Below are 15,411 nucleotides of genomic sequence, written 5' to 3' on the forward strand. Positions count from 1 at the left end.
AGGGAACCTTGCAGGTCTGTGCTGGATACATCAGAAGCTGGCCGATCTCCTCTCACAGAGATTGATAAACTGGAAATTATTGAAGGTTTTATTTTTACCAGTTAAGTTCTATTGCTTTCTCAGTTACTTCTGCTATATATAGTGGATATAGAGACATTTTAGAACATCAGTGCTTTCAACATTTCAGTGAAGCAAAGAAGCAGTATTACATAGTTCTTGGAATACATTTTACATACACAGATGCAAACTACATCAGTGTGAAATACTGCAGTCCCTTTCCACAGAAGCCACAGGCCCTGAGTGCATGTGCTGAACCTGATGCATATGAGAGTTGATGTCTCTCACAAGTGTGGTATATGAGCTTTGCTTTACAGCATCTCTGGTGCCCCTGGAGCCATGGAAATCTCTGACATGTTAAAGTGGCACTAAAGCAAATGAAATTCGGTAGGGAGGCTCAGCCAAGTCCTTCTTTTCCTACTTAGATCAGCAGTTCTCATTTTTGCTATTGTGTCAAATTCATCTCTGGTATTATTCCACCATTTTGCCAGGGATAAAAAGATTGCATGAACAAGGCAAACAGGGTATGTCTGTTAAGTTAATTAAAATCCCATTCCTTTGTGATGCTGCACAAGACAGCCATGACAAAATCCAGAATAAGTCAATCTCTGTACTGTCAAGAACCATTTAAAGCAAAGAATGGAATTTACAGCCAAGCTTTCAAAATTTTTCAACACATTTTAATTTCACGTCCAGCTCTCATTTCATTACCTAACAGATGCAGATTCTTCTCCACGCGCAGTGCTGACTGAAACAGAAGTTCTTCACGATTTTCAATAGAAGATTCTGCTTCTAAATGACTTTTTAACCAACAGGCATACTCTTCCTTGCTGAGAACCTATTTAAAGGAGGATGTGAGGGCACAGTCAAAAGGATGCAGGGGTATTCATACGTTATTGAATAAAATGAAAAAGTTATAAATCAAAAACAATATACTAATAAATGCCTTCAGTAATCTTTGTCAAGGCTCTCCATAAAAGCAAACTAAGAGCATGCATTTACTTACTCTTTTTGCAATACACAGGGTCCGCAGCCCATCTACAGCATACAGATTAAGGTAATTCTGGGTTTTGCTTTGGATTTTTTTTTGATGTTTGCCCTGAGGGTCATCTAGATAAGAATAAAAGAAGAAATTAGTGATTGAAAAATAACAGCAGCTTCATGGCCTCAGAGAATAAAGTTGTGTCTATGGTAGTCTCTGTACTGGTGCTTTAAAACTGATACTTTTAAAGAGCTGCTGATGTCTCCTGGGAAACTTTCAAGTAAAACACTCCATTTAGAGAGAAAAAAAAACCAACCACTTTTTCTACTGTCTTTTCTTTCTTCTTTATTCAAAACTCACCATGCACATGTGTTAAAAAATACCTTTTATTCTTAAGTATGTTTTCCCTGAGTACTTTGGGAAATCTTGATTAATCTGCACAGCAAACATTCATGTCAGAAACAGAAGTATGTTTTCAAATGAATTATTAGCAAATGCTTCTGCACATATGATTATGTATAGAAAAATGACACTTATTTTAAAATAGCACTTAGTTTTCCACCGAGGTTAAGACCTTTCTAAAAAGAAAAGTGCTCAGTTTTGTCTATCTAAGTATATATATAACACACTTAGATATACATATCATACATATATATACATATGTATATATAAGTATATATATAGAGAGGCACTTCTGCTACTGTAATCCTTGTTTCCTTTTAATCATGTAGCTATGCGACTAAGTCAATAAACAAAGTATCTGAGTCTGATTTCATTTATGGCCGAATTTACACTTACGCAGATCTGACAACTAACTTCTACCTTAAATGCAAAAGCACATCTTCCACTTAGCTTTACTCCTCACCTAAAGCCATGTAAAAGAACTCAAAATCCAGACTGAGCTTCTGCTTCCTTTCCCTCTTCAGCTGGGATTGATTCAATGTGCTCACACGGTGATCGAAAAAAATTAATGCATATGATGGTAACACATTTTGTTCCATCTCGTTACCTGAAATGAGGTCTTTGAAAATTCAGAAAAGGTGCTGTGCTTCTTCTTTTATCATCTAGGATCAAAACGGATTCATATACGACGTACTGTCATAGCAATCTTCAGCAATATGAATTGCAATGTTAGCATTAAAGGAACTTACAGGTTTTAAATTGAAAATTGAATCCATTGAGTGAGAATGTCTGATACCTCTAGGCAATTGTCCTAATTCCCTGATGCCATCAAAATTTTTTTTTTTTTTTTTTCAGTTTGCATGTTTTGGGGAGGTTTGTAGAATCACTTTAGGATTCTACTTTTGTAATTAAAGCTGTTCCTTAACACAGTACTTGTGTTACAGGTACTTGCGCAGAAACCAGTTGAAGAGTTGGGTGAATGCCACTCATCACCAGAAGCCTCAACACTGGACTGGGCCTATTACAGGGGGTCTGAGTGGACCATTCGATGTGTCCACCTTTCCTGTTTGACTGTAGTGTGAGCTATGGTCACTATGCCCCTTCTTTATGCAGTTACTTCAGGTATCTAAATTAGACGACAGGATTATCCTCTTGTTTTCAATTCCCATGTTCCCGCTGTGCATTCATATTCAATATGAGCCTGCTATGCGCAGCTATGTACATACACATCTCTCTGTCACTCCATCTATAAACACAGCCACATTCAGCACTTTCATACTTACACAGAGGCACGGTGCCTACCTGCGTCCTTAGAGCTCCACTACCAACTTTCAGAAACACTGATATTGTTGGAGGTAGGAATTGGGAGTTTGGAATCCCAATAGCCTAGTTTTTGGTCCTTTTACCTCAACCATCTATCAGCACATTTTACTCATTATGTACGAGTACATACATGCACATTTTACTCATTATGTACGAGTACATACATAAAGACAGGCCAATCCTCACTATGTCTGTAAATCCAGGAGCATACACAGTCAGCTGTTCCTAAAGAACAGCTTTTATGGGACTAGCCATTCCAGCTGTTCAATTAGTGCAAACTTGGACAGCTACTTAAAAACACCAAACTACCATTTTAAGGTTAAGTGACACTGTTAACTAGATCTGTCGGAATATGACGGGCACTAATGCAGTGCTCATACTGTCAAATGTTTATACAAGCCATTTATAAATGAACAAAGGTAACAGCTCTCTCCAAGTAGAGGTATACACAACTTTTCCATGTGAATTCTCAGTTCTAGCATGAAGCACTGCATCTCCCTTCTCCATCAGCATACCAATGAGAGCTAAAACTCATTTTAGCTTTTCATTCACCTCACCAATCTTACTGTGAAATTCATCTCGTGCTCAGATATTAAAAGGAAGATGGAAAGAAATCTGTTGCAGCCCAAATCCAGTTGCTGAGATTCTTTTTAGTTGGGACGAAGTTTTCTTTGCCTAGCAGTGTGACCACTGTGCACTGTGGAAGTGAAAACAAGTAAACAAATCTACAGAAGAATGTCAGAAAGCTAGTAGGATTCTGCTTCCTCCATTTCTTTCCATAATCATAAGTTTTAGGAACTCATCCCAGTCATTGTTTTTTTTTTTAAATGACTTATGTTCGCAGTTCCTGTGTGAGTTGGTTATTGACTCAAACAGTAACCTTATTTATGATCCATGTGGCGACTGTTGAGACAAAGTAAAAACAACACACACTTGGGAATCATTTCAAATCTTTGAAAATATTTGTATGCTGTCAGAAACGTCAGGTTTCAGACTACAGGTAGGCACAAGAAGTTGAATGAAAGTGAGTGAATTCTGAAACTCAGTCTTCTAGCTCACTGGTTTCCGATTTTTCAGAAGATATGGTTGAAGCTACAGCATTCAGCACATTAAATCACAGTATTTTCACGTCTGATTTTGGGCTGTTGCTTCTTACAACCTAGTCATGCAACGTCGTGTTTCAGTATGCAGATTATGGGCATGTATTACTGTGTTGTGGTCTTTCAGAACTCGAGCACTGCAAAGTCTCAAAACGCACAGGTAGGTGACTTCTACACAATTTACATGTCACTGAGGCACTAATATAGCCATAAAAAAGCACTAGGATTAGCCGCCATGTTGATTCACTTATTGGTCAATTGCTTGAAATGATAAATGCCTGTATTTTTGCAGTATTTACATTTCCTCTCACATTCAGAGTTCATGACCAACGCAGAACAGAAGGAAACCACGGACAGATCCAACAACACATACATTTTTCCTATCCTAGATCTCCCTGTTTACACCCTATACTGTGAAAAAGGTGGAATTGCCTCTAGAATTGGCAAAATATTCAAGAATTCGTAAATATTCACTAATGCTAGGATAGTGCAGAAGTCATTAATTTGTTGCCACTAGTAAAGATGTTCAAGAGAATTGTTAAATATTCCTTAGATGAGTCATTTGAAACATACAGAACTACTAAAGCCAACAGTGGATTAGAGAGCTCGAAAGAAATGGAAACTTGCGATGTCTCAGGGCCTGCACTTTCCATTGTTTAGAAAAGCAAAATATACTAAAACTCATAGTTCAATTTGGGCTAAAAACACATTAAAATGCACCATTCTAAAGTCACATTTAATTCACTTGCCTGTAAAGATGGTGGAAGATGACTCTATTTGCCCAGCACTGGAATTTACTCATTGCTAAGGGTGACCTCTAGAAGCACTGCTCTTGTTCTCTGACATACTCCATCTTATGCTGCAATTTTAGGGGTTTAGCTCCCCTTGTTCCTTTTACTGCGGTGAGCCCTCCGATTCAACTTGGAATAGGCCTGAAAATTCTTTGACCCATTGTATCTACTGTGAATGAACAGCGTTAAACATAATCTGTTTTTTGTTTGTTTGTTTGTTTGAAGGTGGTGACAATGCAAGTGAGACTCATCATAAAATCACCTTTTCTCTTTCTTCTTGTAACGCTCTGTAGGGTGTTTTATATAACTCTAAGAACTAATTTCCAAACATCATTTCCTAAGTATGTTATTAGTAAGTCTTCCCAGTATTCTGTTAGTACTTTGGAGGCAAACAAGTTACCACAGATGCTCTATGTACCTCTGTCATATCAGATCTTTACCAGCATATTATTAATGAATACTTTGTTGTTAGTTAAGGACAAGTTGTTCTTAATTTTTTGGCTTTGCTTTGACTCATGTGGCTGTAAACACAAAACTACTGCCAAGATTTTTCTGTAGTTCATTAAACTAAAATTACACAGTATAAGCCTTTCACCATTGTTTACTCCAACTAATGTAAAAGCAACCACAAAGTCAATGCATTAGGGACACAAGGCAAGTACCTCTAGCACATTAGGTTTCTGTGTCCATTCACTCCGGAGGAACCTTTAAACACTGTTTAGCTTCACTGTTGAATATTCAGTAAATCAGATGCAAACTGATTCACATAAACTGAAGCCTCTGTGTGTCCCGTAAATTCTGAGAGTTTGCAGAGTTTTTCTTCAACTGATTACAATTAGCAGCTATGTAAAGTTGCCTCACTTTCATGCAACATTTGAGCGCCAAGCACTTTCGAAAGTTCTCCGTATTCGCAGATTCATGTCTATCCCCCGCTTGTCAGCTTCATACTTCAAGCAGATTTCTAGTCTAAATGATATCTCTCCTTCTTATTATGCCACAGCCTTTCTGTTCTGATGGCTGACTGATTCACAGTGTCCTTTAGCATCATAGCCAAATCAGAATGTAAGTGTTGATTTATGCAAACATATTACAACAAAAGGAAGTTAGGATTCACAAATGAAACTGATAGAGGAGCTACAGTAAGAAGTATTTGGGCTTCATGTAAAATATTGAAATAGCCAAGCACTGCCAGGCAAGTTTTCCTGAAGAAATATAAAGTGCTTTGGCAAAGTCTCAAAACATTCCTTCAGATTAAATTTGCCTGTAGAAGATCTTGTACAGAAATTAATTTAACTCATTCTTGTAAGGTAAAGAATCAGTAATTTGTTATAGGAAATTTGCTATGATAACAAAGTATTATTAAAAAACAGCAATTGTTGCCATTCTACCATTCCCTATGCCCAACAAAGCAAGCAGGTCTACCTGCCATAAACATGATGAGTCCTTTAACAGTTAACAAGAACCCTCCCACCTCTTCCAAGCTAAGTAAGTGGTATACCTGAAGAACAGGGTAGAAGAAGATCCATAATAACTGAATCTGCTCCTTTAGTGTAAACATTTATCTCATCTGTGAGGGGATGTCTGACCACTACCGACATCCTCTTCCTGATGGAATCAAAGCTCAACGTATGCAATACTTCAAAGTTCAGTGTTCCCAGGTGAGGTAGCTCCACTGATACCTGGTCAGACAGCCTTCCAACCAGGGAGCAGTTGTAGGCCCTTGCCGCGTAGACGAGAGCGGCTTCGTCTGGACTCTCTGCTTCGTAACGGAGCTCTCCTTCCTCAGCTCTGCTCCCTACGGGGCTCCTGCCTTGCTGGGAGCCGTACCCGTTGTTATTCATCTGTGCAGAGTATGACAGCTTTTCTTCCAGTTTTAACAACGTGCTCTCAGTAGATGTGGATGAAAGAACACTTAAGCCAAATCTGTGCACTGATTTACTCGTAGCTAGACTAGAGGAACTGCTGCTGTTAGAGCCAGAGGTCAAGCGACTTGGAGTGAATCTTCGGATGAAATCTTCTATGGTTTTTACTGGAGATTTTAGTTCGAATCGATCTCTAACCTGGAGAAGTAAAAAAAAAAAAAAAACAATGAACCAACCCCCCAAAAAACCTGTAAAAGAATTCAGACATTTATACTCAACCTAAATGATTTAAACCGGATGTTTTCTTTTAGAGCAAAAAGTTGTATCATTTGTATTTTGAAACAGAAGAGTAAATGGACAGATTTGACTCAAAACAAAGCAAAACCCCAAACTAGAACTTGAAAACTGTACCATTTGTACCACTGTTGGCCTTTTCCTCTGTGTGAAAGCATGTACGGTTTTGTTAAAAACATTTTTTCTTCTGTGATCTCATCAGAAATGACCAATTGACAGAGTACCAATGTTGGACCACCATCAGTAATGCATACTAAAAGCTATTGTTGGTAGGAACCTCTGGCATTCAGCGAAGGTATTAAAAAATGTTGATGAAACAGTTTTGTATTGAAAAGTGTGGTACCAGAATGTTTTACGAGAATGTGCCAGTGTCAATAACATTTTCAATAGAAACAAGATGAAATAAATAATTTCCACTCTTCTTTTTAGTGTTCAGTTTTATTACTTACCTCTATTTACTTAGATCTTTTATACAGATATGATGTCAATAATTGTAATAACATAGTCATAGTAATATATATTATTTTATAACAGTTTAGCATTCCTGAAACAGCAAATTTCAGCATTCTTCAAATGTTTCCCTAGAACAAAACAGGTCATTTTCTACTAGTTCAGTTTTTATTATAATTTGGAACAAAACCAAATCTCAGAATTTCTTCAGAATGGAAATTCCAGCTGCTGGCTAGCTTTAAAACTACATTCCATTATAGTTTTGTCTTACAGATCATCTTTGGGGGATTGCTTTGTTGAAATTCTCATTCACCAGTGACACTGTTTTAGGCTGGTCATTATTAATCACAATCAGCTTAAGATGTATTGTTTTACACAATTTGAAAGATTTAAGGAATGTGTTTCAAGCATTTTCTCTCTTTTTTTTTAAAGCTAAGTTTTTTTTTTTAAATTTACTTCATATACTCGAAATATTTACACACAGCTTATACTCTTGTCTTTCCTGGAAAGTCTTGCACATTTCCAAATTCATTTACCCACAAACACACACACACATACATATGCATGCATGCAGACATAAATTTAATACATGAATAAATTATAGTGCAAGAAATCAGGAAAGCTTCAAAAGTATCGCTAAATGTAGATAAAACCTATATAAATAAAATCACATAGAATCACAGAATGGTTGAGGTTGGAAGGGACCTCTGGAGATCACCTAATCCAATCCCCCTGCTCCAGCAGGGACACCTAGAGCACGTGGCACAGGGTGGCATCCAGGCGGGTTTGGAAGATCTCCAGAGAAGGAGACTCCACAGCCTCCCTGGGCAGCCTGTTCCAGGGCTCTGTCACCCTCACAGAAGAGAAGCTCTTCCTCATATGAATAACTGAAATATTCCATTTAGCTAATGCTTGAGTAAATCCACTCATTCACATAGTGGTACAAATAATTGTTTCATGATTACCTCCATTTCTCATTGGAACAGGCAGTTTTCAACTTCCTCGACTTATGAGATAAATCAGTATCACTACAAAGGAGACTTAAACTCTATTTCTTTTGCTATTTCTTTAACCTACCTTCTGTCGGGGCTGATTCGGTGCAGTAACCACAACTGTATTACATATAGTCAAAGCTATGAAGAAGTCAAAAATGTCACACAGTTCAGGGCTCAGGTGGGATAATGGCTGCTCATGGCTCCTCATGATCTCCAGATGCTTTGCACATTCATTCACCTTTTCTAGCAGGTTAGGGTCAGGCGTGATGTCCTTTTCCTAGAAATAAAAAGCAGTGATTAGCAGCTGTGTTTCTGCACATCCCCAAAGCAGCATTCAGATTCAATATCAGAGAGCGTTTTGGTAGTCTAATACAGCAGTGCAGACTTTTCAGCCCCTCTCCTCCATCTCTTTCTCCCTTCTGCCAGCTCAGCAGGGACAAAAGGGTCCAGAAGGAGTCGTTTAACTTGTGTGTTTCATGACTGCAGTTGAGCCTCTGACACATCAGTGTTGTTCCTTATCCAAGTCCTGCAGATGAGGCACTGATCACCAATGACATTCAAAGCATTTCAAAGATGTTTCAAAAATGTTTGCATTTCTGGATAGTTTGCAAAAACTATCCAGACACTTCAGGCTGTTTTTTTCATGTGTTTTTTTTCTATATTGCAACAAAGAACTTTCCACTCTATTTCATCGGTAAGTTCCGATATTTTGTCTATTTTTTGTCAGAGAAAATAGGTATTTCTCACTATACAGGGATGCTAGAATAGAGAAAGTTTTAAAAGCCAAACAGACCTAAGGCTCTTCCTTCAGAAGAATTTTGTTTTTGTTTTATCTGCTCATGATCAGCAACTAACGAACCTGCCCAAATACAAAACCTCACGTGTAAACCATACAGCTTCAAATTTTACCAAAAGAGCTTACTCTTCATGGAAAGCAAGAAGTTCCACCAGTGCAAAAGGCATTTTTCTCTGTATTTGTGAATTACTTCGAGGGTGAATCCCTATCAACAGTGCATGCGTGCAAATCCTCTATAGACAACATCTAGCCTCTCTGCTTCATTATTACCATTCAGATCATGTAAAACAGAATTTTTATTTTACACAATAGTAATGTAAATGTCCTTCCTTTTTAAAATGCAACATGGGAACTCTACTGATATTCAAGATTCACAATGGAAGTGACGTTATGAGGTATGTCTGTGATGCCTGAGATCGTCACGGTGTATAACACAGCACTCTGACAAAACCTCTGACAAAAATGAAATGAAACACAAACAGGCAACTAAAAGCCTTGATTTCAAACCTTAAGCTAAGCTCATCTTCTGCAAACAAGGAAAGGATATCTTTTCAGAATGAAGTTATACTTAAAACAGAGATTTCAAGTTATCTTTAGCTTTAGCTTCTTCTTAAAGAGAAGCTATTTAGATAAGACCTATGCCACACTTGCTTGTCTTGGTACGAACAACTGTGACTACGGAGGAAAACATGCCAAGAAGATGAAATCTATGCGAGGTACACGATGTGCTACATGTATCTTTATCTTTCCCTTTTCAGGACATTGTTCTATTAAAAGATACAGGATGTTGTGCACTTATTTCTCATGACTTACCATCGGGCTACTGAACGCAGTATGCTTGGAGAGTATGCTTGCTCTTTTTGCCTCAGCCCTGCTGCCTGTGCGCCGGTGAGTTTTCGTGCTCTGGCTTCTGTGGACTACTTTAATGCTCTGATGGCTGCAGATACTGTCACGCTGGGATAAAGTTCCTCCTTTGGGAGCTGCTTCCTCTTCCTCAGAGTCAGGTTGGTTCTTGGTACATGGCCAAGCGTCTGGCTATCAGTAAAAATACAGAGGAAGGAGTGTTTTATATGTTAAATGTGGTGGAGAAAGAGGGAAGGGGAGACGGTGACTTCTTTGAAGTGACCTTTTTTGTCATATATTGCACTTCCATGATAAGAACAAATTATTCTACTATTAGGGGTAAAAAAGTCTTGTCTTATTGAATGGTAATATTTAAAGGCTGATAGAGATAACATTAAAAACATAATGCTGTGCACTGCCTCCCTCATCATCACGCTCACTATGAAAGGCAGGACCTCTCTGTGGTAACTCACTGTATCCCTGAAGCCTATTTCATAGCCCAGCTTGACGAAACCAAACAATTTGGTCCTCACTTGCAGTTTGAGAAGGAAATAAACAATTCAAAAAAACTTTCTTGTCCTTTGGACAAGAATATGGTCATTTCTTAAAAAGTACTTTTCAGCAAAGATGTCATATGACATCTATCCAGTTAACTGACATACAAATTGTCATACACTTATCTTCAGAATAAACCTACAGACAGCTATTGCCCTTATCTTACATACAGATATGAGGAACAGACAGAGTAAGAGCCTTACTCAAAGTCAAGGCCATCTCGTGTGGAATGGAAACTTAAATCCAGGCTCCTGACTCCCATCCTCCTGCTAGCCCTGGATTCTATTCGCTCCAGGATTGTAGACAGAGTAATGCACCCTTTGATATTCCGAATTACTGTATCTTCAACCATTAAAACACTTGCTTCTATTATTATTTGCTGCTCTGAGCAACAGCAAGCAAACACAGGGTGAAACAGCTTTATACAGTTTTACAAATGAGAAATTTTAAACAAACACAGTACTATTCCAATAATTATCTACAAGAACTAATGTTAGAAACCAACCCTGGCAGTTTGATATGAGGAAGATATAACCGAAACAGAAAGAAATGGTGTAAAAGTCACAGAATCCAGTCTACCTAATGACAGGTTTAATTTAGTGCTAACTGATCTATAACATTTTTTCAATCCTCAAAGACCGTGGACATTTAATAATTTGGGTTATTCATTAGACAGACACTCATCACTTTAACAGGTATCTATTAATTCCTTCATTAGGTATTTACCGAAAAGTTTTTCATTATACTCCCAAAATAATGTGTATTACACAGATACTCAGTGCAAATTACACACTTTTGGCTCTGCTTTGTTTCAGATCTCTGCTGTAACAAATTGCATTCTCCTAATGTCAAATGATAAATCACCAGCATGTAAGTTAATTATTCCAGCATTTAACAACAACAAAAAGAGAGTACATGAAGATTTTTCTCTCAAAATATTCCTTGAGAAAAAAATCTGCATTACATACAATGAACTCAGCATGGGATCATTTTTTATATGGCTCGTTTTAGGATCAAACAAAAACTCATCATCCCCATCCATTGCAATTTACAGCCATGATTTAGCTGCCATAAAGCAGCCAGGCCCCACACAATGTATGGCGATTTGCTACCACTTCAGCATCGTATGTCAGAGTTTTTTCAGTTCCACTTGGAATGTGCATAGGTTGTGTCTGAAATGTGGAGGCTGGGAGAGCTCCCCTGTTCCTGGCTGCACATATATGTGCACCCTGGCATTGCTCCAACCACATGCCAGGAGCAGGCTTGGACACGCAACACCCTCCACTGCCCTCTGGCTTGCACTGGAAGAGAATCCAGGCCAAGCAGGCAGAAAGGGCTGCGCTGTGTCTGTAGACATGGAGAACACAGACTGCCCCACAGCCATGAAGCCCAGATCTTCAGGTGGATATAGACTAACTGTGGGTGATTCTGGAGTTTCCTTCCTTAGCATTATTTGGTGGGACTCATGTGCCTCTGCACTACATGATGGGATAGAAGTTGAGCAGTGGCATATCCCACACCGTGAGGGGCAGCTGCACAGCGAGCCCCACAGCTGCAAATGGAAGAGCACAGCACTGTCTGCTTCTCCTTTCAATGCCCATCTTGTCCTTTGATGCAGGTGACCAAGCCTACAAGATGTCTCAACAAGTTAGGGAGGTCACTTCTGTTGCACATTAACGAGGTGCAAGGAAATAAAGGCCATTTTACTCACACAGTAAGTGCTGCTTCCTGCAACTTCTGGCACACACCTTGAGGTAGCAAAGGTTCAACCTTTCCAAACATTCTTGGTTGCTCATTCTCACCTTCTTTTGGTTTGTAAGTCTCTATGCCAATTCCCAAAGGAAGTGGAGATCCCTATACTGTGCATTTAATGTAACTGATCATAGGTTTGCCTCTGTCAGCTGAAGCCTACATAGAGGGACAGAAATGATCTGTGTTATACCCACAGACCCTTTCTAGGCCCTTGATCCTGTTGCTGCTGCCTGAGTCCCTCCTGGGAGAAGGCTGGGCTACTCACCATTCCCCTCAGCATCACAGATCCTGGGCATGCAGTGGAAACCCAGGTATGTGAGGAGGCCAGGAGCCATGTGGAACCTTGGCAGGCCCTCTGAACGAAATGACTGAAGTACCAGAATTGAGCAGCACACTGAAGGATCTATGTCCTTCTTTGCACTAAGGAGGTAAGATGAAGGGTGCAGCCTCGAACGCAGCCTGTGGAGGACAGACCCGAGCCTGATCCTGCAAGCTCAGCCATATTTTTTTGCAGCTATCTGCAAAAAAGAATTGGCTTGCTAGCTGCAGATAGGCTCCTAGCAAAACCCAGGGTGAAAATCATTGCTCAGGATGACATAGCAGTGAAGCTTTTTGCACATTGCCACTTGACTTGATCATAAGAAGCATGTTTCAATGCCTGATCTTGACTGATGTTTAGCTGTAACTCCAAACGAAAGAAGAGTTTGTGGGGTCTGTGGACACTCAGCCTCTCAGAAAAGGCCTGAGATTGGGGGTGCCACAGGAATAATCTTCCTTACTTTGAATGCTGTGCGTTTGAAAGGCAAACTGCACTCCTAGCCGTAACGAGCATATTCTTTGACAGAGGAAGGAATAGGTGTAATTACTCTTCTCAGCTTTTGCAAAATGCACCACCCAGTTTGTCAAATGCCTTTCCAAGCAGAGTTGTTAATAAAAGGCAATGTGTTTTGGGGTGATTGCCTACATTGCTAAGTCTTTCCAAATTAATATGATATTTCATAATCAGACTTAATTTAAGCTTCTGCTCTGAAAATATATATTGAAATGTATGACTCTGGAGATTCTGAGATTATTATTATTATTTTATTCCACATATAAAAAATCTAAGCCTAAAAATACAATGCATTTCATGCAAAAAATACCAGTTATGCTTGCATACCTTATCTGTGTTGTTCATTCTTTCTTTTTACATCACATCTAAAAATACTTGACTTATTCAACATAGCAAAAGCTGTTTCCTAAAACAGCACTCTGCTTATTTACATGTTACTGCCCAATAAGGCAGTCCTCCCTAGTCTGCCTATGTAATATTAGCTATCTCTTGCTTTCTATACAGATTTCCTTTGTAGCTCATTGATTTAATTGTTGCTGCCACTGGGAAAAAGAGGAAAAAGAAAAGTAGATACAAGACAAAAAACTGAAATCTTTACACTAGCATCTTATTTTACAAAGACATATGTACTTCTTTTGTTACGAATTACATAATTGCAGTTTTATACCAAGATAAGCTTAATATAAATAACAGGCCTTAGCACTTTTCAACCTTTACTATGCAGCAAGAATGAAGAAGTTTGATGAAATAATGAAACAATTCCACTGTTATGTTATGGCCAAGGTTCATGATGCTTCAGCTGTGTGAAGCATGCTTCTCTGGGAACATGAAGTTCTCGCCACCCACTCGGCCCTCTCAACTGCACAACTCTTTTCCTGTGAACATTATAACCTGAAAGACATTGTTGCAGGATGCTTTTCAGTTTCAGCACTGAAAACTGAAGGCCTTGATCTTTTGTCTGATAGAGAGTTTTTTATTAAGGGTAAAGACACAAACAACTTTTAGAACCACTGCAGTGCAATTCATGAAAGTCAAATTTCGCAGCCTCACAGCTCATTCTAAATTTATAGCACAAAGGAAAATACAGAGGAGAAATGACACCTTATACTTACTCCATGAACTGTCTTCTACCTTTCAGAAGACAACAGTAAAAGATCAATAAAACACCAACAGTAGCTGCTGGAGCATTTTTGCAGATACTTTTATTTCATTTATTCATTTATTGCTTATTACCTGTTTCCCTCCTTGTAAGAACATACCTTCCATACTAGCTCTGTCCTATTCTGGGCCATCTATTTTACAGGCTGACACTATGACCACCCAGCTGTATCTTCCACTTACTAGAAAGGAAATTCTAAAAACTCTAGTTCAGGAAACTCTAAAAGAATTTTCTCTAAAAAGAACAGAGCTCTAGATTCCTTAAACAAGATTAAATCAGCTCTGTGTGTGTGGGCTGGGGATTATTCCATTTGGTAGCAAACCATTTTTATAAGGCTGTTATCGTGAAATTACTGTGAAGTTGTCTTGTGTGTGTAGCAGTACCTGCTCACAAAACCTTATTTCCTCATTACTTTATGAGGAAAATATTATTCCACTATAAAGTTCACTCTAATGTCTATGCAAAGAGTCAGTCAAGTGGACAGTGGGCTACAAACTTGTAAAAGTGAGCCAACGCAACCAAATATACTTAGCAAGAATTTCTCTACAAGGAGAAGTCTTGAGATTAGGAAACATTATTTTCATTCCTCACTCTTCCTGTCAGCCCCCAGGGCTTAAAAAGAATAATTCTAAATCTCACATTAAGAACTCTTTATTCCCCTTAGAAATCAAAATTATTGCGATTCTTCCAGAAATTTTTCAGAGCAATTGTGTTGTATGTAAAACCAAATTGTCCCAAAATACATTCATGATGATTTGTTCCATATTCAAAGGAATTTAAAATCAGTAACTTTCAGTGAACTTAGTTCCACATTTTCTGGCACTAATTCTCTCCTCAGTGACCAATTAAAAATTTTCAGAAAGCAGTAACAAATGAAAAGAGAAACTACAAATATGCTACTCAGAGTGCCTGAAATAGCCAGCCTTACTGAAGTTTTGATCTTTCAAAGTTTGGTCTTTCTGGGGAAGGCCTAAATGGACTCTCCCAATACCTGAAGGTTGTCAACTTGTAAAGATAAAGCAGATAAACAGTCCCCTTGGAAGCATATTTAGAGAAAAGACTTACTTGACTTTTATGTGTTAAATTTTATTTAATAAAGTCAATTCTCCGACACAGCTGAAATATGCAATCTATGTCTCCTGATTGCATATAGAAGAAGGAAAGCTTCATCACAAAACTGTTCCCCTGCCCACAAAAAAATCTTTTCATATACTGCAC

At 38.5% G+C, this 15,411-nt stretch overlaps 1 protein-coding gene across 1 annotated transcript in view; it reads right to left on the minus strand.

Moving 5' to 3' along the window:
* Nucleotides 1–15,411, minus strand: part of LOC104567912 (phospholipid-transporting ATPase VA) — a 108,904-nt gene that overhangs the window by 17,893 nt on the left and 75,600 nt on the right. Inside the window, 6 exon segments of the mRNA XM_010214771.2 lie at nt 769–895; nt 1,064–1,167; nt 6,154–6,715; nt 8,339–8,533; nt 9,866–10,057; nt 10,059–10,087. Of these exon segments, the coding sequence (XP_010213073.2) occupies nt 769–895; nt 1,064–1,167; nt 6,154–6,715; nt 8,339–8,533; nt 9,866–10,057; nt 10,059–10,087 (1,209 nt within the window).

This window comes from Tinamus guttatus, unplaced genomic scaffold (assembly GCF_059628265.1).
Source record: "Tinamus guttatus ecotype Peru unplaced genomic scaffold, ASM5962826v1 Tinamus_guttatus_pri_ptg000369l, whole genome shotgun sequence".
In the NCBI taxonomy this organism is placed as follows: Eukaryota; Metazoa; Chordata; class Aves; order Tinamiformes; family Tinamidae; genus Tinamus; species Tinamus guttatus.